General features: G+C 39.0%; 1 protein-coding gene across 1 annotated transcript; it reads left to right on the forward strand.

Annotated features, from left to right (window-relative positions):
* Positions 1-237: 237 nt before the first annotated feature.
* Positions 238-25,044, forward strand: DGCR8 (DGCR8 microprocessor complex subunit). Its single transcript, XM_083717168.1, has 14 exons — positions 238-536; positions 6,754-7,753; positions 8,165-8,324; positions 10,792-10,934; positions 11,757-12,039; positions 12,667-12,864; positions 14,275-14,376; positions 14,997-15,095; positions 15,474-15,556; positions 17,737-17,837; positions 18,608-18,714; positions 19,267-19,394; positions 20,267-20,380; positions 21,149-25,044. The coding sequence occupies exons 2-14, from the start codon at positions 7,034-7,036 to the stop codon at positions 21,230-21,232; spliced, it is 2,322 nt and encodes a 773-aa protein (XP_083573294.1). The 5' UTR covers positions 238-536; positions 6,754-7,033; the 3' UTR covers positions 21,233-25,044.
* Positions 25,045-25,211: the final 167 nt, after the last annotated feature.

The following is a 25,211-nucleotide window of genomic DNA, read 5'->3' on the forward strand; positions in this document are numbered from 1 at the left end:
CTCCTCCCTCACCCCTCACTCGACCGAGCCGTTTTGGCGTTGTTGTTTTTAAAACCTAACCGCCTTTCGCCTCCTTGCTCCCGCCCCTCCTCCTCCCTTCTCGCGCCTGTTGTGTCTTACGCCGACGGCCGCCGCGCGCAAAAAGCCGGCATTCAGCCAATGGGCAGAAAAGGCGGGAGCCAGAACGCGTCCAGCCCTCGACGGCGATTGGTTGGGAGAGGACCCAGCCAAAAAAAGAAAAAGCTTCGAGGGGAGGGGAGGGAGAGAACGTTTAAAGATGGCGGCCGTGGCAACGAGAAGGCGGTTTCCCTGAGAGGGGGCGGGAGGGAAGGGAAATAAAAGAAGCTCCCGCGACGGAGGAGGAGGAGGAGAAGAAAAAGGGAAAAAAAAAAAGATAACGACGCCGGCGCGGCCCCTTCCTTCTACCCCGGCTGGTTTCTCCCCCCTCACTTTGGCTTTGGAGGTGGGGCGAGGAGAAAGCACAAACGCGAGCCCTCGAGCGAGGAGCGGCAGGGACTACTCCGGGCATGGCCCAGGTGGGTGCCGGGCCTGTGGGCTCCGGCAGGGCGCGGCGAGGAGAGAACGGGGCCTTGGCGCGGCCTGGCCGCCTCAGCTCCGCCGTCCTTGGACGGTAGTGGCGCGCGTGCGAGAGAGCCCCCTCCCGGGCCTAGGCCCTGCGCAGCTACGGGGGGGGGGCGGTGTTGTGTGTAGGGAGGGGGTGGTGGAGATGCGGAATGCTAATGCCTGCGGAGCCCCCGGGCCTTCTTTTTACTCGGCTTGGGCCTCGCGGTTTCGGGAGGAAGCGGAGGCTCCGTGGTTGGTGGCGGAACCTTGTTGATGCGGCTGAGGCGAATTACTTTTTCATTCTCATCCGCCTTTAAACAAAACAAAAAAATTCCACGTTGAATAGAATTATATGGAAGTGGGTGCTAAATGGGGTTTTTTTTGGGGGGGTGGCGGGGAGGGAAACCTTAGTAAGACCAGCGCGTGCTACCCCCGATCCTTCAGGATTTGGTTTTTTTTTTATTTAATAAATAAATATCTTGGGTAGCAGGGCGGGATACAAAAGTGAGGCCGAAGATGGCCATACTATTACTTACCACCGTCGTGAAATTATGGGACGGATACACCCAGCCTTCTAAGAACAGTTGTTTATGATGATAGTTTTGGGGATGTAGTGTACTGGCGTGATGACTTGTTGTGCAGGTAGGAGGTAAGAGGTTTAATTTCTTCGGGCTTTTTTAAAAGCACCAAAAAGAATGCCCTGGTCTTGTGGCCTTTGAAAAACTTGCAGGTGCTTTCCTTGGTTAGAGCCAGTTTAGTCTTCAAAGAAAATGATCAAGGAGGCTTTAGTATGCCTTTGATAAGTCGAGATTGATTGAGGAAAGCTTTTGCCACACCATAGAGAACAAAAAGTAGTGCCATAATCTATTTGCTTAATTTATTTATTTGAGTAATGAATATATTCTACTTTCTAAAATTTCTCAAGACAACAATATTAAGAGGAAAGATTAGGAGATATAGCAGTGTTTATCATGGCCCAGGACAGTCTCATTTAAAAAAAAAAAATGTTTAACAGACTAACACTGCTACCACCCTAGAATCAGGTTTCATTGTGTTTTTGAAACTTATCTCTAGTAACTGGACTGAGAAAGATCCTTGTAAGATCCTGAAAAATGGTTGCTCTGACTTTGTGAAGCAGTTTCCTGTTTCCATAGTTTCCTCTAGTCCAGCATCCTGCTTCCAGTTTGATCATCCTCTCCCACCCACCCCACATTCATTATTCTATCATTTGTTACCTACTGGATTTTGAAGAAGGGTCAGCCTTCTCTTAAAGGATGGTGGTGAGGAGTTTGTTCTTAGCCCTTTTTTGCTACATTTTGAAAGGATTTGTACCTTATTCTGTAACACTAGACAGCCCCTACACAGAAAACAGTGTGTGGTGGTTGTGATCTAGCCCCCACCTGATGTTTGCATCCTGCATGGTCTATAGTCTACACTAGACTCTACAGAACATGTTACGTAATCTAAGTGCTGTTATGTTTGGAAGGGAAGAAATTGTTTAACTCAGGCTTGTTAAATTCCAGTAGGGTTACCTGCTTTCATGCCCCAATAAATAAAAGGAAGGAGGGAAACTTTAATCAACTTGATTTTGGTTTGTTGGACTTTTGAAAGTATGGTAGCAGGACCAATTTTTTGTTGTTATTAAGCACACCATCCTAGAACTTTGCTTGTATTCACAAGTGTTGCCACATGTTAACCATTGTTAAAACGTGGCTTAGCATTTATATGACAGTGTTTATTTAGGTGAGGTGTGGCTCAGCATCACATAAGTGATTCTGCATCATAGTGTGTGTGTGTTCTACTGGGCAGAGATTTATTTATTTGTTGTATACAGCACCTAGCACACTGATGCCTCATAACTGGATAGTAATTGAAAATAATAAACATGGTATATAGTGTTTTATGGGTGTTCAAAGCTCTGATTTCTACAACAGCTTTGCATGGTATAAGGGTATTAGGGTCATGTTTCATGTTGGGGAGGGGGGAAGCGTGGCTGCCTAAGGTTACATGGCTCAACTTGGCTGAGAACCACTCTGGGCTGGGAAAACCTGTCACCTCTGAATCCCAAAGGAGTTTGGAGTATGTATCAGCCAATTAGTTGCTTAGTTTCTCCATTGCAAAAAGTATATGCCAAAGTCACTTAGTGGAGCATGTTCTTGCTAATGGGAGGCCAGTAGGCACAGAAAATACATTTGGCTTAGCTGCTTTACTATATAATATAGAACTTTGATTTTTATAAGCTATTTTTGTACACTCAGGGATTGCCTGAGTGGATACTGGAAAAATCATTGGGAATATCCATGTGACATCTGAGAGAGGCTTGAAGTTGTTTGGTCTCTTCTTTTGCTACTAAAGAAATTATGAAGTCTAGAGACTTTCTTTCAGACATAGTTATGGGGTGATGACAGCTTGCCTGGGTCTGTGAACCAGTTGTATTTTGTAATTTTCTGGTATCACTTTCACACTATGAACTTTAGTTGATTTTCAGGAACTTAATTAAATATTGGAGATAAGTACAAAAACATACTAATTTGAAATTGTTTTGTTGGTCTTTCAACCGCAATAAAGTTTTAATGATAACATACTAAGTTACAAAATCTGTTACTACTCTATGCTGTTTGCTTTGTCAGAGTTTGAATAGAGGGTCTGTCTGCAGCTTTTGGTAATTTTCTCTGTCTTTGGTCAATAATAATTCGGTCATTAATTTCAGCATTCTAACATTAACACACTCCAGTCAGTTAGACCAGAGGTTTTCAACCTTTTTGAGACCACGGCTCCCTTGACCAACTACACTCTTTCTGCGGCACCTCTGTGGGGCTCAGGAGCCTAGTTATGTCACCTCTTGCCTCTCACCCTCCCTTGTGGAGTATTCCCTCAGCCTCCTTTCCCCTCTCCTTGGGAGTCCTTTGGGCAGCTGCTGCTGTCCTCCCTGGTCTCTGAACTGCCCCCACCCCCGCCCCAAAGAGAGGTGCCTCCAAGTGAAACCATTCGACTGTGGAGCTTATAGCCAGGGCTGCTGCAATAAACAGCTGCGCAAGCCTTTGGGAGGCCAAGATGCAGGAGGGCATCAGAGGAGGAAGGGAAGAGGAACAGAGGTAGTGTTGCCTGTGGTACCCCTGACCATCATTCAAGGCACCCCAGGGTACTATGGCACACTGGTTGAAACCCACTTACACTATGATTGTAAGCCTAAAATCAGAGGGACTTGTTTCTGAATAGGTAAATGGTACTTGCATGTTAACCTGATGTATTTGGTCTCAGCTATACAGTTGCAAATAAAACGTTTTAAGTGTGTTGTAAAGTGCATTATACAATTGTGACACTAGATGGCGATGGTGAATGATGGCAAATTCAATATATTCAATATATTTTTCAGACTTTTTTTAAAAAGCATTTTAACAGGGTTATTTATATGGGTCTAGATTCCTCCCCAGATAATACATTTTTGACAGATATTTCTGTACAGTCGTACCTTGGATCCCGAATGCCTTGCAAGTCAAATGTTTTGGCTCCTGAACGCCGCAAACCCGGAAGTGAGTGTTCCGGTGTGTGAATGTTATTTGGAATCTGAATGCCTGGTGCTGCTTCCGCGGTTTCCAAACATTTTAGAAGTCAAACGGACTTCTGAAACTGATTTCGTTCGACTTTTGATGTGCGACTGTATTTTGAAATTTCGGCACTGTATATGTTTGCTGCAGGGACATTGCTGATACAATCATAACGTGTACTTTGCCTGTATCATATGTGTACCCTAGAAGAATGGAATGTTGGAACTGTAGAATTAGAAAGTACCCCAAGTGTAATCTAGTCCAATCCCCCACAATGCAGGAATCTCAGCTAAAGCATCCATGACAAATTGCCACCCAACCTCTGCTTTAAAGCCTCCTCTGAAGGAGGGTCCACAGCCTCCTAAAGGAGTCTGTTCTATTGTTGAACAGCTCTTACTGTCAGAAAGTTCTTCCTGATGTTTAGAAGAAAACAAGTTTAGTATTCATGGAAACAGTCATTGTGTTATAACCATCTACCACTCATTTATGGAATTGTGACATCTGCACATCAAAACAGCATTGCTCCTTTTAAGTTTATGTAAGCTGGGTCTTCCTTCCATTTTATACAAACCAGTAGGTTCTCCTATTCTCACTTTTTAAAGAAGAAATAGAAGTATTCTTCCAGACTTCCATCCATCTGCATTTATGTACTCTTCCTCTCAGATAAACCTAATGTGGAAAGTGAAACTCTTGCACACACCCCTTTCTCCCCGCAAATCTATTAATTCATGGAAGGAGCAATGGGGAGAGGGAGTTGTGTTGAAATTGCATCTCCTATGTAGTGTGTTGGGGGTGTGAATGTTTGAAAGTACTGTGTATGGTAGGGCTGGATGATACCAGTTTTTTTGCCATTGCAATATATCACCTGTTTAACATTGTGATATATCACAATGTTTGAAATAAGGATGAAGCTATGCAGAGGCATTGGCTAGCTTCACGGTTTTCCCATATTTTTGCATAGCGTGCGCGCACACTCCTTATGATTGGTGATATATTGCCAGGTCAAAAATTATGAAACTGATATCACAATATGGACATCAAACCAGTTCTGGACAGTATATTGATATATCACCCAGCTTTAGTGCATGGAAGTATTTAGTTTTCTTTGAAGTTTGAATTGAGCTGATCCAAACAGCTGGGTTTTGTGGGATGTGGGAGTAATTCCTTTATTCCCTGCTGGTAGGATTTTTTTTGGGGGGGGGGGTTATATAGAGGGACTGGGAGAAATCAATTAGCAACAGGTAAGAATTTCCCATCTTATCTCTCCATGGTCACTGCAGTGAAAATAAGTACCATACTTTTCTGTGTATAAGACTAGGGTTTTTTGCTCAAAAATAATGTTAAAGGGGGGGCTCGTGCATTGTTGGGCTCGGTGAGAAAAATATGGTATATATGTCTTTAAAATATAATGTACTTGAAAACCTTTGATTTTAATGTAGGTTTTTAAAATGGGCAGTAAAAGGGTGGTTTGCTGTAGAAAATATTTTGGGAGAGGCTCTTTAGGATTAATATCTCCTGTCTTGTGGGTAGGGCACATAGAGATAATTGTGTTTTCTGAATTTCATCCTACGAGTGCAAGAGAAGACCACAGTGCAATAAGAATTTTATTCACAGGTTTAATTACTACCAGCTGCGCAAATTGCTCTCTCACACAAACTATTTTATATAGTTAGATATAATATTAAATAGAGATATATTAGATAGGGATATAGAGATATATATGAAGCGCAGATTAAAAGTGTGTATGTGCAGCTAAAATAACATATCATTTATAGGTAACCTCATTTAGGATTTTATTAAGGAAGCAGTCATTAAAATATGCCAACCACAGATACGTTATTTATGGTGGTCTTAAGCTTCTCTAAAGATATCCAGTGAGTGCCTGTCTCAGCTGATTTGAACCCTGCATCATCTTCCTTTTAGCCTGCACTTGTCATTATCTAGTCTTGCAGCACAGATGTATGCATTTGTTGCGTCAAAATGTGTGAGAAAAATAACATGCAGATTGCTACACAGAAGTGATGTTCATGTATGAGAACCATCTTGTGTAAATCATTCTTAAGATTCTGTGACTGCTCATATTGGTGTGACTGTGTGTACATCACTGGAATCATTCCAGTATCCTTGTAGTTATCCTTTATGTTGTCTCTGGGTTTCAGATTTTGTTAATTTAGATAAAGACAATAAACCTAATAATAATAATACTCTAATATTTATGAGGTATTACCGTCTTACTAGAATTATCATTTAGCTAATAATAGGTAGTCAAATGTTTCATATGAAAGGAGCTTGCTTTTTTTAAAAACTTGGAATTAAAAATAAAACTGTATTTTCTGTGTGCCAATATTAGCTTTCAATAGCATGTGAGCCAGTAACTGTGTTGTAGTCTGTTCGTTGACTTAAAGAAGAATAGGTACTTTTGCATAGCCCCATTTTAATGCTTCAACTGTTTGTTCAAGTCCACCTGCTTGTTCAGTCACCATAAGCATTATTTTTAGATTAAACTGCTGTTTGTGTTGCTGTTTAACAGCATGTAGGTAAAACATGTCATTCTGAATTTTGTGTAGCAGAATTGTCCTTTAGAATTAGAGAGCAATAGAAAGAAAGCTTCTCTGATTATTCTTTTTTTTTCTCTTTGTAGGTTGAAAGAAGAAAAGGACACCTGCATGCGGCCAGTGAAGATGCTCTTTACTTCGACATCAGCTATTTAAGCTGAATGCATTGTGATTTCCAGTAATTGAGACAGTGGTTCTGAAAGCTGTCTACATTAATGAAAAGAACAATGTAGTCAGCTTAATTGAATCATCAGTGTTGCATATTGAATAGAGCATGACAAATCCGATCTTGATGGACTTCTTCGTGTTAGGAGTATAGATCATCTACCTTTTATTTAAAGCCTTGTTTTTTTGTAAGTTTTAATTATGGAGAATTATGAAAATGCACCTCCCCTTCCAAAAGAGCCAGCAACAGAAGCGAATGTGGAGAACCATTCTTGTCCCCCACCACTGCCGCCTAATGAACAGCCTCCACCACCTCCCCTGCAAACGTCCAGTGACGCAGAGGTAATGGACGTTGGCTCTGGTGGTGATGGACAGTCAGATACCCCTGCTGGGGACGCACACACTGTCGGCAGAATACAACTTCTCACAAAGGGATCGTCATGCTACAAAAGTCGTCTTATCGTAGATCCTAATAGTGACCAAAGCCCAAGAACTGCTCGTCATGCGCCGTCAGTTAGAAAGTTCACCCCTGATCTTAAGTTGCTTAAAGATGTAAAGATTAGTGTTAGCTTTACAGAGAGCTGCAAAAGTAAAGACAGAAAAGTTCTGTACACTGGAGCTGAGCATGGTTATGAAGCAGATACAGATTTAGGTATTAATAATGTTAATGGGGGTATGCATGCTTGTCCTCTGGGTGGGGGTAGTAATGGTCAAGCTACACGAGTAGCTGGTGAAAATGATGACAAAAAGGAGGATGAAAATGATGTAGATCAGGAAAAGCGAGTTGAGTATGCAGTTCTGGATGATTTAGAAGATTTTACAGAAAATTTGATGGAAATAGATGAAGAAGGAGGGTTTACGTCTAAAGCAATCGTTCAGAGAGACAAAGTGGATGAAGAAACCTTAAGCTATTCTTACGAGGTAAGTAAATTCTGTTTCTAATTTCAAACATTTCTCCAGGTTTTATATATTAACTAAAAGGTCTCTGTACCAAGTAATATTCAGCTTATAACAAATGCTTAAATTTAGGAGTGGTGTTAAGAGCTACGTAACTGTATGAAATATACATTTAGAGAGTACTGAGAATGGATATGTTGTGATTTGTTTTTTTGTTTCAGTATGAAGGCTGTGAGCTTTGTTATTCTAGAGAATGCTAAGAAAGCGTCAAGTTGTTAATAATTTACTTAAAACATGATGCTTTAATTCTTAGTTGGCTTATGATGGGGATGGGATTTTGTGGATCCCTGTACAAATCATTCTTGCTTTGACGTCAGTATTGTCTGAGGAGGAGAATAGGTATAGGGGCATGGTATATCACAATGTGTTTTTCAGGATGAATTTGATAATGATGTGGATGCTTTGCTGGAAGAAGGCCTTTCTGTTCCTAAGAAAAGGAGAATTGATGAGAAATATGCAGGGGAGAGTGACCATCAATCTGATGGAGAGACTACTGTGCAGCCAATGATGACCAAAATAAAAACAGTTCTTAAAAGTAAGCTATTTACATTATGTATAACTATAGATATGTTTACTATGTACTCTTTTTTGCAGTAATATTTTTGAGGTAATGGTCTGAACATACCCACAATATATTAGTCATATTAGTCCAAAAGCAGTCCCATCGGCCAGGTCTTGTGGCCTCCTTGATATCAGCCTTCTTTTTTCTTTCTGAAGCAGGTAGCAAAACCAGGAAGTTCCTGGTTGGCCACCATAGATGATAAGAAATACTGAGTTATAGGCTCCTCTGGGCCAGCCCAATACATTTTGGCACCTGAGGCAAACCACAAAATGCCCCCCCCCACCAGGGAAGAAGGGGTGTGAAGAGCCACGTCAGGAATAAGGGGAGAATAAAGATCTGTATCGGGAGCAAGGGTGGAAGGAAACTAGTAGCAGCACCTATTTGCACAGTGGCTACTGTAGCTGCTGAGGAGGTAACAGATCTGGCTTCCAAAGAGTGTACTACAGCTGTCACTGCCATTGGTGCAGTGGCAGCAGTGGGCAATGCATTCCTTGGGGGGTTGGATCTACTGCCCCTGTGGATCCTGCCCCCTGAGGCAGTCACTTCATGGTTCATGGGTGGGCTGGCCCCGAGGCTCACACAGGCTGCGTAACCCAGGTAGATTGGGATCTCTAGATGATCAGCAGTAGATTGGCAAGGGTTTCTGAGTGTCAATTGCTGAACAGTATCAACTGCAATGTGACCCCCCCCCCCAATGTCTCATTAGACTGATGAAACAAGGAAAGCTTGGAGTGCCAAAAGTACATTTCTGTGTGGAAGAATGATGAACTCTGCTTGGTTCTGGTACTTAAAACCATTTACTCAGCAGCTGCTTAGAGACATCACACACTCTTAAATCTAAGTGTGCGTCTTTTGGATCTAGCTCTTCTTTGATCTTGAGGCTCTATTAAAATCCAAAGTAGATCCCACAAGCCTTAAGTCTGCTCTACCCTGTCATAGACATTTATTAAAAACAAAAAAAATTCATTCCAGGAATTGTTTTGACTATGGCAGACCAACACGGCTACCTATCTGTACATAGACATTTATTGTATATTAGTGTTGTGGAATCCTAAAAGAGAATATTTTAGATGTTGAATGTGAGGTTTGTGAAGGTAAACTCTGAACACCTTCATTAGAAATCTTCGAGGGGTACTAGACTTGTGGAGAATATGCAGTTTTTATTCTCGGTAGGACCAGTATCTCAGAGGAAAAATAACATCTCATTAAAATGCCACACATAGGTTTTGCAGGCTGGTGGTACTTGGCAGCCCAATTCATTGCATGTATACTTGAAAATAAGTTTTGCCTTGTTCAGTGTTAGTTTCTGTCAAATAAGTGTGCTCAGGATTGCAGCCTAAATCAAGTTGGTTGTGATGTGGAAAAGAGTATTAAATATTTTGCCTTTTGCTTGATTTTTTTTAAAAAAATGCACATGGCTTCTCTTGAAGTTAATAAATTACAATAAAGATGGAATGTTTTCAGTCCTTTCTGATGCCACAAAAAGGGGGCAAGTGCATATTCCTAGGGATTTGCATTCCCTGCTCTTTTTCTGATGAAAAAGGAGAGGTACAAAAAGAGGCCTGCGATAAATATATTGAACAGCGGTCAGTATTTGTAAGAAATCAATCTTTCAGTGTGATAGCACCCACTGCCATACTTTAGGGAAGTCTACCCATGTTTAAATCTGGCTTTCAGTTCATCATCAATTTTAATTATTTTTTGGAAGGTTTTAAGTCAGCTTTCCAAACTGTGTGACAACATGTTAGTGTGTCGGCTGCAGTGTGTAGGTGTGTTACGTGAATGCTCGCTCCCTGTGCTGCTGAGGGGTTAGTTGAACCTCCAGTTTGCTAGGAAATCTGAATTACTTGTCATGAAATGATGCATGTCTAAAAAATGTGTCACCAACACGAAAAGTTGGGAAAACTCTGCTTTAAGTAGTTGTTTTGCTGTTTTTTACTGATAATTAAATCATTTTGTTCTTTTTGTAAACAGCTTGTAAGGGTTTTAAAAAGTTGATATGGTGCAGCAAACAAGTTGCAGCTTGAATAATACTGAGGATGAGAGAGAGAGAGAAAAAACAATATATTCATATTTACTTCCATTTTGCTTTCATGTGCAACTTGCTGTTCAAAATACTGTTTCACCCTGGAAAGCAAATTGCTAACTTTGTGTACAGGTTGGAAGTAAATGCAATCTGACCACTTCAAAATATTACCGGGACGTATGGGGCATCGATTGAATGTCATTGTGGGCCTTCAAAAACAGGGAGCCCCTTCACAGCCTTGCTATTAACTAGGGGTTGAGAGAGGTGGCAGCAGCTTTTACTCTCCTCTTGGTTGATCATTTACACTGATATATTTCTTTGATATATAACTTCAGACTACTTGTGTATCCTTCCAACCACTTTTGTTGTGATAAGACATCTTGTGCATTGAGCAGTTTCTCCTTTTTTCTGAAGGTCGTGGCCGTCCACCTACAGAGCCCTTGCCTGATGGATGGATCATGACATTCCATAACTCTGGCATTCCTGTATATCTGCACCGAGAATCCAGAGTTGTTACCTGGTCCAGACCTTACTTCTTAGGAACAGGAAGCATAAGGGTATGGAACAGACTTCAATAAATTTGGTCATTTAGAGAAATTAGATTTTGAATATATCTGTAGCCTTTTGTTGTGATTATTGTATTGTTGACAAAATGTCACTGAATATAGTTGCCTAAAGACCTACTTTGGTTTTACTTGCTGGTTCAGTTTATGTTTCTAAAAATGCGCTGTGTTTCTAAGAATTAGCTTCCACAGTAGCTTGGGAAACCAATTTAAATATGAAGGTATCTGAATAATATGTAGATTGTATGGGGAAATACTGCCTCTTTTAATGCCATTTGTATAAATATATTTTAGAATTTTACTAGGCTGTATCTAAGTCATAATTGGAAACATACAGCAAATTCAACAATGTTATAAAATTTTGTACTTTCACAATCATATGCTGTCTTCATTTATTAAACTGGGCATTTTATAGGAGCAATGCAGTTCCAGTGGATTGCACTTACGTTCACATGGTACTCTGGTAATAACTGAATAACTGCATTAACAAATAAAATAATAAATTCAGCATGACTTTGCATAGCTCCAAAGTGCAATTCCCTTTTGTTCACATGCATACAACTTTCATTCAGATGTTGAAGGAAATAAATGGTTGACATGCTGTGGCTGGCTATATAAAGCATAAAATAGCTTTTCGACAACATCGTCAATTTTCTTGAAAAAGCTCACCTAGCAAATCTCTACAAAGTTCTCAGGATCTTCAGGCTTTTCTGGTGAATGATAGGGGAGGCAAACTTTGAACCCTACTGGAAGATGTTAGATCTGGGTTTTTAGATTTGTTCTCATAATTTTAACTTTAAAATTTTATATTTGCAGAAACATGATCCCCCGTTGAGTAGCATTCCATGTTTGCATTATAAGAAAATGAAGGAAAATGAGGAAAGGGAACAAAGTAATGACATCACCCCAAATGGAGAAGTATCGCCTATAAAACTCATGGATAAGTCTTTAGAATTTGACTGCCAAACAGAGGAGCCGGACTCCACTGCTGCTGATTCTGGGACTTTAGATGAGAAAGACCCACCCGGGGGAGATGCAGCACAAGGAGCCTTAGGTCAAGTTAAGGCCAAGGTTGAGGTGTGCAAAGATGAATCAGTAGGTAAGTGTCAAAAATGTTGATTTCTTGAGTGATAAGAATCTAACTCAAGCATGTAGGCTTCCTTGTGGATAATATGACACTTGTCTTACAGAACGCAGAGGGCTGCAAGCCTAGGAGATTTCTATACTATACCCATTGCAGTACAGTAAATGCTAATTCGGTATTCCATTTCTTCTTCAATTTGTAATGAAATGCTGCTGCTGCTTGTGTGTTTTAAATACAATTTCATTGTATTTAGTTATATTCCACTGTATTTAGTTGTAGTTATAAGCATTTAGTTGGTTTGTTGTATGCTGCAGCCCTTTTTCAGTTCTCCAATGGAAGCACATGTTAAAATAAATTGGATGTGCAGTAAAACTAATGTATAAATCTTTACTTCAAATATTCCATCATCATGCATAGTGAAATGCTAGAATTGTAGCATAGCTGGGACCTGCCAGCCATCAAAACTAGGGGTTGCCAACCTTTTGAGGCCTGTGGGCACACTTGCAAACTGGGGACATTTGAGTGGGCACGCTTGCACACAGCAGCAGAATGCTTCTTTTGAGGCTAACCATTTTGCCACTGTCTTTGTAATGTAAAGGTGATAGCTTTTAATTGACCATGAGGATTGAATATTTTTCCTAGATCTTGAAGATTTTAGACACTATCTTGAAAAGCGTTTTGATTTTGAACAAGTAACTGTAAAGAAATTCAGAACCTGGGCAGAGAGACGACAGTTCAATCGTGAGATGAAGAGGAAACAAGCAGAATCTGAGCGACCCATTTTACCAGCCAATCAAAAACTTATTACTTTGTCTGTGCAAGATGCACCCACAAAAAAAGGTAAGCCATTTTATATATTTTAACATTTGTATTGTGATACTATGGTTGGTAGCTCTTTAGGTGGCTCTTTGCATATACTTTAGAGCTTGAAAAGAAGAACTCTTAACTTTTTTCATTAGACGAGTGCTTAGTTTTTGTCTGAGTTGGATTAGTACTGGAAGTAACAAAATACATGTGTAAAAATGATCCTAGCTTCCCTGCAGAACAGGTTGCTTGCAATCACCTGGTTCCTCTTTAAATATGAAAATTTGGGTTTGCCAGGTTCTAATAGGGCTCAATTGGTGATTTCCCTGCCTTTCATAAAACTGACTTTCTTGCCAAAAAACTTTTTTTGAATGCTTATAAGCTGTCATGTCTTGCTATGACAGTATTAAAACTGCTTGTCTTCATTACAGATAATTGCGTTTGGATAAGGTAATGTTTCCTTTTACAAGGACATGGGACATAATACTTTCCTTGTTTGATTGTGCAGCGACCAATTTGCTGTAAGACCATGTGAGGAGAGGTTCAGAGAGCTAGTGAAGCCATGCTATCTGACTTACAATTTATGGAAGCTTTCCCAAGTACTTCTGTAGCTTGAACTTAATTCTGTACTTGGCAAGTGTAGAATGGTCTACAGGAAATACTTTGCTTTGTGGAGCAGGAAGTGATGGAAACTGAATGAGAAGGGCCAGAGCTCTATTGCAGAACATCTGCTTTGTATGCATAAGGTCTCGGTTCAATCCTGAGCATCTCCAGGAAGGGGTGGTAGAGGCATGTCTGAAACCTTGCCAAGCTGCTATCAATCTGTGTAGACCAGTGTTTCCCAACCATGGGTTTCCAGGCCACAGTTCCCATCATCCCTGACCACTGATCTTGCTAGCTAGGGATGTTGGGACCTGTAGTCCAAAAACAGCTGGAGACCCAAGTTTGGGAAATGCTGGTATAGACAATACTGAGCTCTGACTTTATAAGCAGCTTCCTATAAGCAGATCATTGAACGTGAAATAGAATGTGTCTTAGTTATTGTCATTGGGATTGTTTATTGGAGATACTCTATATGTGTTCTCCAACATGAACACTCTGAAATTAAGGAGCGAGTGCACACACACCCAGCCAAAGACTTTGCATGTGATAGACATGTGTCTCCTTTCCCCCCTCACACATAAAGTATTGTGTAATGTGGGTGTTTCAGTTATAGAGGCATGTCCAAGCGATTCTTGCACTTTGAGAAATGTTATGTTGGGGAGGAGTAGAAGAGGGTATGTACCTGCCCCTCTTTCAGGCAAACTGAGTAGTATGTGAACTTGTCTAAGCTGAATTAGAATACTGATTTTACTTTTTGCTTTATGATCAGGAGCTCCTAATCTATATGTTGTGCTATTGGTAGTAAAATCCTTAAAGGCATTTGTAAAATGTTTTTCTTAATAGAGTTTGTTATTAATCCCAATGGGAAGTCTGAAGTTTGCATCCTTCATGAATATATGCAACGAGTCCTAAAGGTTCGACCTGTTTACAATTTCTTTGAATGTGGTAAGTCTTCACTATAGTATTTTTTTGTAGGACAACAGTTACTTGCAGTGTCTGGGCTGTACATGATCTAAGCTTGAGCCAAATATTCCAGGAAAATAAACAGTGTAGGCATTGACAGGATGTGCACTGCATCTAGAATAACATAAATTAAGAAGTGTCCCTTGTTGGTTTTGAAGGAAAAACTGACTCATTGTAATGTGCAGATTCCTAGTTTTGTTCATTCAAAATGTCAGTCGCCAACAAATGGAAATCAAAGTCTTAAGATAGCAGGTCATTGACCAGCTAATGTGGAATCTGAGAACTACTAAATTAAGAGTTGCATATTGATAGCACTTGTACAACCTTTTTAGATTACATCTTAGAACTTTAACATAGCATCTGAGGACTGTGTTAGCATTTCAAAAACTTCTTTTTTAGTAGTTATGTCACAGATGACATAAGGAAATTGTCATTTTTATTCTGTAAACCTGTGATGAAAGCAGCCTGTTTGCATTATTTGGTCAAAATCACTTTTGTTTATCTTACACAAAGAGAATTGGTAGTTCTCAGACATCCTAAATCATGTAGGTTTAGGATTTGTTTAGAATATGGTGGCTTCCCATTTTCTCTCCTTTTTAAAGAGAACCCAAGTGAGCCTTTTGGAGCCTCAGTTATTATTGATGGAGTGACTTATGGGGCAGGTACAGCAAGCAGCAAGAAACTTGCGAAGAATAAAGCTGGTAATGTAAACATATTTAAATATCATATATTGAATGTGTGTTTGATAGCCAGTACCAATAAGGTTGCAATCCAAAGAGTGTATGCATTTCAGCTCTACTGTCGCAAAATGGGCTTTACTCCGTAATAAATTCATGCAGGTTTAGGGTGTATGTACCTTTTAATACAGGGGTAGCTAACCTTTTCAGTCATCCAGGGGCCGCATGTTGTAATGGGCATGTAAGTGGGCATGATTAATTTTGTTTTTTTTAAAATGCAGTCGGGAAGGGGGACCAAAAAAGCTTTGGGCTTCGTACATCACAGTGGGGAGCCAGTTTTTTTGAAAAATTAAAAATGTAATTTTATGCAATACGCGATAACCCTTTCATTATCTTCCATAGCCCGAGCTACACTGGAAATCCTCATTCCTGATTTTGTTAAACAGACCTCTGAGGAAAAGCCCAAAGATAGTGAGGAACTAGAGGTATGGACTTTACAATGCAATCCTGTGCATCTTAACATGGAAGTAAATCCCATTGAATTCAGTGAGAATTGCTTCCCAGTGTGTGTAGGATTGCAAATTTAATGGAATGTGATACATTATTGTTGTTTTTTGTGGTGGTGTATTTTTATCTTGAGGGACGCCGGTGGTGCTGTGGTCTAAACCACTGAGCCTAGGGCTTGCCGATCGGAAGGTTGGCGATTTGAATCCCCGCAACAGGGTGAGCTCCCGTTGCTCGGTCCCATCTCCTGCCAACCTAGCAGTTCGAAAGCATGCCAGTGCAAGTAGATAAATATGTACCGCTGCGGCGGGAAGGTAAACGGCGTTTCCGTGCGCTGCTCTGGTTCGCCAGAGGCAGCTTAGTCATGTTGGCCACATGACCCGGACAAACTGTCTGCGGACAAACATCGGCTCCCTTGGCCAGTAAAGAGAGATGAGCGCCGCATCCCCAGAGCCGTTCACAACTGGACTTAACTGTCAGGGGTCCTTTACCTTTTTATTTTTAGCTTAACCCACACAGTAGCATTTTGCAGTTCTTTTAATAATTAGTTGCATTATCTTACATTGTAGACTGTATGAAAGTGCTTTGAGGATAAAGTTTCAAAAAGTTTTACACTTGATACTTTTGAAATAGTGGATTATATCCAAGTGCTCATCATTTAAGAGTAGACCTATTGAAATCAAGTTACTCAAAGTATATTTAAATGAGTATGACTTAGTTGGAAATATCCCAGTTTCACTAGTAGTCAAATATTTTTTTTAAACTGGTGATTAACATTTTCCAACACATAAGTTCATAGATTCATGAGTATAGCTGTTCAGACATGCTAAAATCAGATTGCAATCCTATACACACCTGAGGGCAAGTTCAATTGATTTCAGTAAGGGCTTAACTTTGGAGTAGACATACATAGGATAGCAATGTCACATGATAACCTATTTCCAGTGTCTTAAAATGTAACAGTATGTGTCTGCTGTTGAATTGTCATGGTTTGGAATATTTGCAACCAGTCCAATAAAATTATTTCTAAATAAAGCTTAGAGTTTGTTTTAAATATAATATTTAAATCACACTGAATACGTTTTATTGAATTTTTGCTCCAGTTGTTCTTTGCTCTGCAGAAGAGTTATGATGTTTGTGCAGCATATAATATTAATACAACATTTTTTGTCTTATTAAATGTAAGCCAGATATAAATGCTAAATCAGATCTACATCAACCTTAGGACAGTGGGAAATGTTCAGACTGAAAGTCTTCCAGAAATACTCAACAATGAACCTAGATATTTTCCTGGACTATCTAGAATAGGGGGGAAAGTGGGTAATATGAAATTTCATTGAACTTGTCAAAATTTTGAAGCTGAAATGATCTGCTTAATAAGCTGAAATAGGAGTGAGTCTTGTACATCACTGCATATTTCCTTCTTTCTTAGCAAATTGCAGTTATGCATGGAAGTCTTCAGTTGAACATTTACCAGTTCCGATTAAATGGGAATCTACAGTTACCAATTTTAGAACAAGGCTGGATCTTAGCAGCTTTTTGGAGCTAGTTTATGAGCTGATGTTTTCCAAATCTGGTAGCAACAGTTTTCTGGTTCAGATGAAATGGGAGATTATGGTTAATTGAGGAGTTCCTGGCTTATTGTGCTGGGCTGAGGCAGCAGGTTGACAGAAGACTTGGGCATTTTCTTGGCTTATTCATCTGAGATAAGATTGTCTGACTGCTGTGTGTGACTTGTAATAAACTGATTATGACAGTCATTTTCCCCTCTTTCCAAATATTCCAAATATCTTTTAAGACTAGGCTTATATGTATTTAGGGTTTTTTCCAGCCTTTACTCATAGTCTTCCAAAACTGTATTAATCTTTGTTTTAGGCTTCCTTAAAATGGAGTATGTGGCCAGCATAATTATCTTGCTAACTAAAGTGAAGCCAAAGCAAAATAAAGTAGTGATATTCTTATATAGTGAAACATTTATTTCCCAATGAATTCATTTAAGGCTGCACAAAATGGCAATAAATAAAAATTTTTGATGTCACAGTGCTATGCAGAGTGTTCTGCTTAGTACTGCAGCTCCATCCTTTAGGCATAAACCTTAAAGTCAAGGCTCAGAATTCCTTTTTGCCATTGAAGTAATGATGATCTACCAATTTTGTTGCAGTATTTTAACCATATCAGTATTGAGGACTCACGGGTATACGAACTGACCAGTAAAGCTGGACTATTGTCTCCATATCAAATCCTTCATGAGTGCCTTAAAAGGTAAGGTTGGGTACTGCTAATGTGTTCAGTAGAATTATGGATATCCCAGTGTACATTCAAATCTCCTGAGCAGTTGTGAGGGGGGTGCTTTTTACTAATTAAAATTATGTTCATATGTTCTTCTGTTTTTTGTTAATGTTACAATGGCACAAACAATTCATGCGTGAATTCATGCTTACAGACAGTCCCCTAACCTGTGACAGCTATTCATCAACAGTAGTGGGACCATGGGACCATCTGATGGGAAACATGAGCCTAGAAGTCAGCACAAACTCTCATGCCAACTATACGTTTGCTATACCTTTCAGTAATAGTGCTCACAAAGCAGATGTAAAGTTTGACTCTGAACCAAACAATTTAGCTTGCCCTCTCAAATGCAGGCATGTTTAATTATTTGTTTTGGCATGATACTTCCAAATTACGCACTTTAGACACATTAATTAAAATGGAAGGGAATTCAGCATGTTAATTCCCCCAGTGAAATCTTGAGAAATGCAAATGTGCTTAACTTTGGCAATATTTTTGTGGTTTTTTTTAAGATGTTAAAGAAACATTCATTTTTGACCGGTTGTTTGTTTTGCACAAAAGCAATATTCAATATTAGGAGCATGTGTAGAATGTTGGGTAGAAAACAGGATTTGTTGGTGGTTAAATAGAAATAAAAATAATTTTTCATTAGCCAGATCTCTTACTTTTGAAACTTTGTTAGCCACATGTGGTATAAGTAGAGATTGTGGTTTGGTATGCTAACACCATTTCATCTCTGTAAGAAACCATGGAATGGGTGACACATCCATCAAGTTTGAAGTGATTCCTGGTAAAAATCAGAAGAGTGAATATGTCATGACATGTGGGAAGCACACCGTGCGTGGCTGGTGTAAGTATGATGGCTGGTTTGAAAGCCTTTGAGATGAATATTCCTCTTCATTCTCTGCTTGGTTGTGTAGCATTTGTTTCTAATTTTCCTGATCTTTGTGCTTTACCTGTGTTCTTGTATACACCAGTCTCATGGCCTTGACACCACTGTTACTTAAGATAGGAATTTGGATCTAGATATTAAGTATTTAGGAACTACACCCTATGGGCCAGAAGCATGACTCTTGCTATTGAGGAGTCATGCCTTCAATGTAGTGGGCCAAGTTCTATAGAACTTGTTCCCATTAAGCACAGTCCCTATATAGAGGAAAGCAAAGTATAAATTTCTTAAATAGAGAGATAAATAATTGCACTTAGATTCTGTGGAAATTGGTATGAAAAGTCATGTCTTGGGTTCTATTTATTTAAGTGGGAGCTGATTGCAGCTTAATGTATCTTAGTGTAATCTTGACTTTCCATAATAATTATGAACCAATTACTATAAAGGGTTTTAAAAAACTCTGATGTGGACCTGTTTTTCCTTCCAAAATTTTGTTTCATGGCGATTATGCAGGCAAAAACAAGAGAGTTGGGAAACAGTTGGCATCTCAGAAAATCCTTCAGCTGCTTCATCCACATGTGAAAAACTGGGGATCCTTATTGCGCATGTATGGAAGAGAGAGCAGTAAGATGGTTAAGCAGGTAAGCTATGTATGCTTTGCTCTGTTAACTTTCTGAATTGTTTTTTGTCTTATTAAAGCTATGCAATACTTAAATTCAATTCCTTACAATGATGCTGTTTAAATGCTGTGGTTGCAAACTCCTTAACATTGAGACTGCTGTGTTGCAAAGACACTGATGTGATCCATAAGTTGAGTTTATGCAGCAAAAACCCATGAGGGAGTGCAAATGCTTACACTGAGCAATAATCTGGGAACACATGCATACACCAACCCAGAAAGGGTTCCTCACATGAGCTGCTGCAACAGTTAGTGTCCTGACATTCTTAAAGTTTTAGGCACAGTTTGGCAGGCTGAATAGATCAGGAGGAAGAGTCCTTACAGCATTACTTGTGTGTAAGAGAACTGGTGCAACTTGAGGGATACTATACTTTACTTCCATCATGTTGGCATTTATTTATGAAAATATTTTCATCCTACAAAATGAAAGTACAAAATCTCCAGGGTGGTTTCTTTTCCCATATTTATCCATTTACTTAATATATAAGCAAACCACCACAAGGTGGCTTACAATAAAACAGCTAAAACCACAAAACAATTGTGAAATATAATTAACAATAGATAAAAGCATATACAGGGGCTGGGGGAGGAATCAGTAATAAGTGCCAGAATAAAAAGTCTTCCAAGAATTAGAGGTTACAAGAAAGGGGGCCCAAGTGAAGTTACCAGGGGAGGGAATTCCACAACACTGGGGCCATCATTGCAAAAACCCTGTCCCTAGCACTCGCCAATTTGGTCAGCCTTAGTAGTAAACATATATTATAAAAATAACCTTCCTCTTGAAGATGAAAATGGGAGCTCTTTCTTTAGTCTTTCTGATACTTTGTGATACAGGAGACGTCTGATAAAAGTGTGATAGAGCTTCAGCAGTATGCCAAAAAGAACAAGCCAAATCTGCACATCCTGAACAAGTTACAGGAAGAAATGAAGAAGTTGGCACAAGAAAGGGTAAGTGCATGATTACTAATTTTAAAATTTGTTCAATTCTGAGAACATGCATATGAAAGCTGTGTTATATTTCTTGACAGTTTGACTTCATACACATTGCAGAAATTTAAAGTTAAATTTTGAAAGAACTAGTTTTTATTCTTCTCTGATGCTTTTTCAGTTAACAAATTCCTTACTGTTCAAACAAAGGTCACTATGGTTATCTAGGATGCAAACACTTTGAAATATCTCCTGTGTTGTGACTGTTTATAATCTTGCTGTGATTACTTCTTCTTCTTCATGACTGGTCTTTGTTCTTGCATGGAAATGTGGCTGTCACAGGGGGTTAGCATGTCAGTTTTCCCTTACGGCCCATCAGTATAAACAACTTGCTTAGACTATTGCTCTTTCTTTTTCTAATCTTTGTAATTCAGTTCTCTGTTAGCAAGTATTCTGTAGGCATAGGTTCATTGCTGTTAAGCACTAAAAGAAAATCTCCCCCACCAAATCAGGGGTTAAGTGTGAAAGGGGAGTTGCCACATTTTCATCTGTGATCAATTTCAGTTCCCCTTTGCAAAAGGGAACATAGAGACTTCCACTAAAAAGTAGCCTTTGTGTCCTGCATTTTCACAATATAGATGCTAATCTCTTCCTTCTAGTAATTAGGGTTCCATGGGGCTAAAAGTAGAAAATTCTGGTTTTTGATCTGTTGAAATGTTTTCAAAATGATGACACCATCTATGCGTACAAGTTTGTTTATAATTATGGTTGACTTCTTATATCTTTAAGGAGGAAACTCGAAAGAAACCCAAGATGACAATTGTCGAATCTGCTCAACCTGGCAGCGAGCCTCTGTGTACTGTTGATGTGTGATCAGAAGGAATAATTGGGGAGCAATAAAACATGTGAAGAAAGCTAATCCCCCCTACCCAATTTAATTAATAATTGGTTTGCTTCAGAATGCAAAATAATGTAACAATCCAAGCTGCTTCAAATATGCATTGTTCTTTTGCATAATCAGGGCAATAGTACTGAACTTCTGAGGGTTTTTTTTTAAAAAAAACCTCTGAGATATACATTTATACAAGACAGCAAAAATCTGTGTGGGTCAATGTATAGAAGTGGGCAGAAAAGCATGTTCACACAGGATAAGCTGAAGCAAGCACTCCCCCATCCCTTTTGAAACTATTATGCTGTCTTGAATGGATATGTTTAAGGATTAATCCAGAATGTCTATGTAAAGAGTGGAGTGAATGTATAATATAGGAATACAGCTGTACACACTCTCGTATGAACATGCTGACAACTGTTTTCTCAAAAAGAGCTTTGTTGCATTTCAGCACAAAATAATATGCACTGATAAGACACTTTTGACAACTACATTGAAGAAAAGTGGAAAGCAATGTTCCTTAATGCCATTAAGATTAGGCCAGTGCTGCTTGTTTTTGAATTTAGGCAGGCATAATAATTTTAATATCCTGGTACAGTGGTCTTTAGACAGTAAGAATGGCACCTGCAGTGTTGAGCACCAGTGTGTCTCTGTTTTCAAAATTGCTGGCTATATTTACTTAAAATGTAAAAAAAAAAAGAAGATAGGGAAACATAGGAAAAACCATAATAGTTTACATAAAAGACAACTGGAAAGGAGTATATAGCTTCTAATTATTTTTACCATAATTAATTACAGGTGATTGGGAGTGGATGACTAAGCACCAGTGCTCTGCAGCCTGTTCTTATTCTGGTCTTGAGAGAGTCCTCCACAATTAATTAGAATGAACTAAGAGTGAGCAGGGATGGTGCTCAGTAATTTGCATTTCCTTCTATTTTTAAGACCCCACTTGAAAACAGTTTGAAAATATACTGACAGTTCTAACAATTAAAATAGAGATTTAATTGCATCTCCCTTTATGGTATATATATTTTTATTTAATGCAGCTAGATCTAATTGATACTTCAATCTCATGCACCCTATTACCTTTAAACAAACATGAAAAACCCTTTCCTTTGTGGATTGACTAATGGCAGTCATGAAAATCACTGGAAGCATTCTTCACTGGAAGAGTTTTAACATTTTCAAAAAAAGTTGTCACTGGCTTTGTTTTATTAAATGTTTAGCATTTGCAGAGTAGTTTCTGCATGGAAACTATTAGAATGTAAATTGGGGTACATCAGAGGACTTTAATAAGATCTTCTGCATAAGTTGTATTGAGTTGAAATAAAGAATATGAATATGCAAGTTGTTGTCTTTATATAGTTTCTTAAGCTGTCAATATCCGCTACAAGATACTGAATAGCTAACACATGGCCCTAAAAAAAACATACAGTGTGGTCCAGAAATACTTCTACACTTAAGATTTACACTCCAGAAATACTACAGTTCAGGCCCTTTGCTAAGGTATCTCCTAGTACTGTGTATGTTACAGTGGATATCTGTTAAGTTATACTCATTTTTAGATGTCTGCTGCAACAGTCACAAGAAAATAATGCAGCAGGAGACAATTAAATGGAAGTGGTAGTGGTTTGTTCCAAGACCTTTTAGGAGGAAGTAGGCCCAGGGTCCCACCTCACACTTGAGATGGGTTGTACAGGTTCCATGAAAGGGCATTCTAGAGTGCCAGAAATTGAGTTGCCTGATCCAGTTATATGTCAAGTTTCATTGCTTCCCACTTGGAATGCAAATTTTCTACAGTTCTTAGTGCCATACATTCGTTACACAGTTCAGTTTGACATTGGGTATACATAGATTTGCCAGGTGGTAACTTAATTGGGTGGTGTCTAGTACTATATGCTAACTCATCTGTAGTGTTCCACCAAAGCCACCTTTCTGATCCTAATCCAGTTCTCTTGCAAAATGCTTAAATGCTCCCTGTGTTGTACATTACCGCTTGGCACAGCCATTTTGATTCACCCAGTTTCTTGCCACCAGTTACCAAGAGCAGGCAGCCTGTGATGCACAAATTGGTAATACTGAAAAGCTCTTGATGAAATGTTATTGGACATCTGTGTGCCCCAGCTGATAGGGTTTTGTCTTATGAACCAGAGGAAGCAGACTACTTGAAAGCTCCCAGCTGGAAGCCTCTTATTGTAGTATGTTATGCTTACCCTTGGTAATTTTGGCAGTAGTGAGCCCATGCTAACATTGAGATATAGCCTTTATTCAAGCTTAAGTGTTTTCATTCATGTTTTTATGCAAAGAATCCTTGTGTTCTCTACAGAATGAATTTATTTTGGAACTTTATTCAGCACATCTGAAAATGGTCGCAATTTGTTTAATGAGTAGGACATAGTTCTAAATGCACTGCCTCTGTTCTACAGAAAATCTAGCTTTAGTCTTCATTTTTGTCCATCACTGATGTAGTACTTTAAAAAGTTGTTAAAAGTCAAATAGGCTTTCTTCTATGCCTTTTAACGTAGATGTTTACATCTGTGCATTCCTTGCTTTTTTAAAAAAAGCCTACTTCTGACTGCACTTTTTCAACAAATTTCTGCATACATATTTTCCAAAATCAGAATGTTTTGCAGGGTACCTGCAGCATATATATCCATAGATGCCTCATTCTTTTGCCATGCTGGCCATCTTGCTTTAGTCTTACCTCAGTCTGCCAAGATTTGAATCCTGCAAAAGGTGACCACTGCCCTTAAACATCCAGATGTGTCATTGTGAACCAAAGGCTAGTACAAATTATGCATTTTTCTTAAAAAAAAGTATTTGATGTGCTGTAGCCTCTTTGGCAAAATGTTCAGGCAAAGCGCAATAACTGCTGGAACAAACAATGTAACTACTGTTGTCACTGTGAAGTATTGTATTTCTGATGTTTACTATTTTGTTTGAAGTGTAACAGTCTTGCATTTGCACATGAGCATAAGCTGCTATGATAAGAGGGTAAATCATTACATTAATTTTAGCTTCTGCATGAGTACTTATGCAGCGTGATTTGACATCCAAAATTGTTTTGTAACTTGTGTGATTTTTTTTCTCCTAGTTAGTCAGCTGTAATGGTTTCAGTCCTAACAATGCCTAAAGCAAAAACTGTTTCAAGCCCTCTTTTTCTCTCAGTAAATGAATATCATTGTGGATGGTCTTCACTACTAATAGCTGTTCCATCCTCTAGGGATAGTTTTTGCTTTCCATATTACATATTAGTATGTGCTTCACAGATGTGATTTTTTTTTAAAGATAAAAATTGGTTCTTATTTGAATGTTTGATACTGAGTGGAAATTTACTAACATAAGGGGGGGGGGATACTACCCATTTCAAACCTCCAATTAAGCTTTATTAACTGTTTTAGCACTTGGCTTTCCAGCTGCTGGAAACAAGTATCTATCTATGCTGTTCTAATGGTTGTCACTCTTAACAAAAGTATCCTTTCTAGCCCTAGTCTGTAATTCTTTGGTTCTGGTCAGAAAATGGAAATAGCTGTTGTAGAAATGGTTCCAAATTAAGTCAGCCATTAGGAACAACTTGCAGTGATCAATTACAATATTGTATTTTAAAAGTTAATGTGACCAACTCAATGTTATTGGGTGCTGTATGGATTGTATGTTGAGTGCAGTTTCTCAATGCCGGTGGTCAGTTGGTACAACTATGAAGCCTCTATCGTTGAGCCTGTGTGTTAGGTCTTTTAAGTACTTGTTTTCCCCACAAACATTAGTTTTGAGCAATAAAGTTTGATATTGCATAAGATGCTGTGAGTAACTGGTGCTGCAGGTCATTGTTTCATTAAATATATCTATAAATCATAACTTTCTCGATGGAAGTCATGGAACTGTCAGTATGTAACCTTTTAAAGTAGGACTGCCTGACTAAATATCTTTGTGTTTTAGCCCATTAATATTGAATGTATGAGTAAA

Source organism: Podarcis gaigeae, assembly GCF_964106915.1.
Source record: "Podarcis gaigeae genome assembly, chromosome: 16".
Classification (NCBI taxonomy): Eukaryota; Metazoa; Chordata; class Lepidosauria; order Squamata; family Lacertidae; genus Podarcis; species Podarcis gaigeae.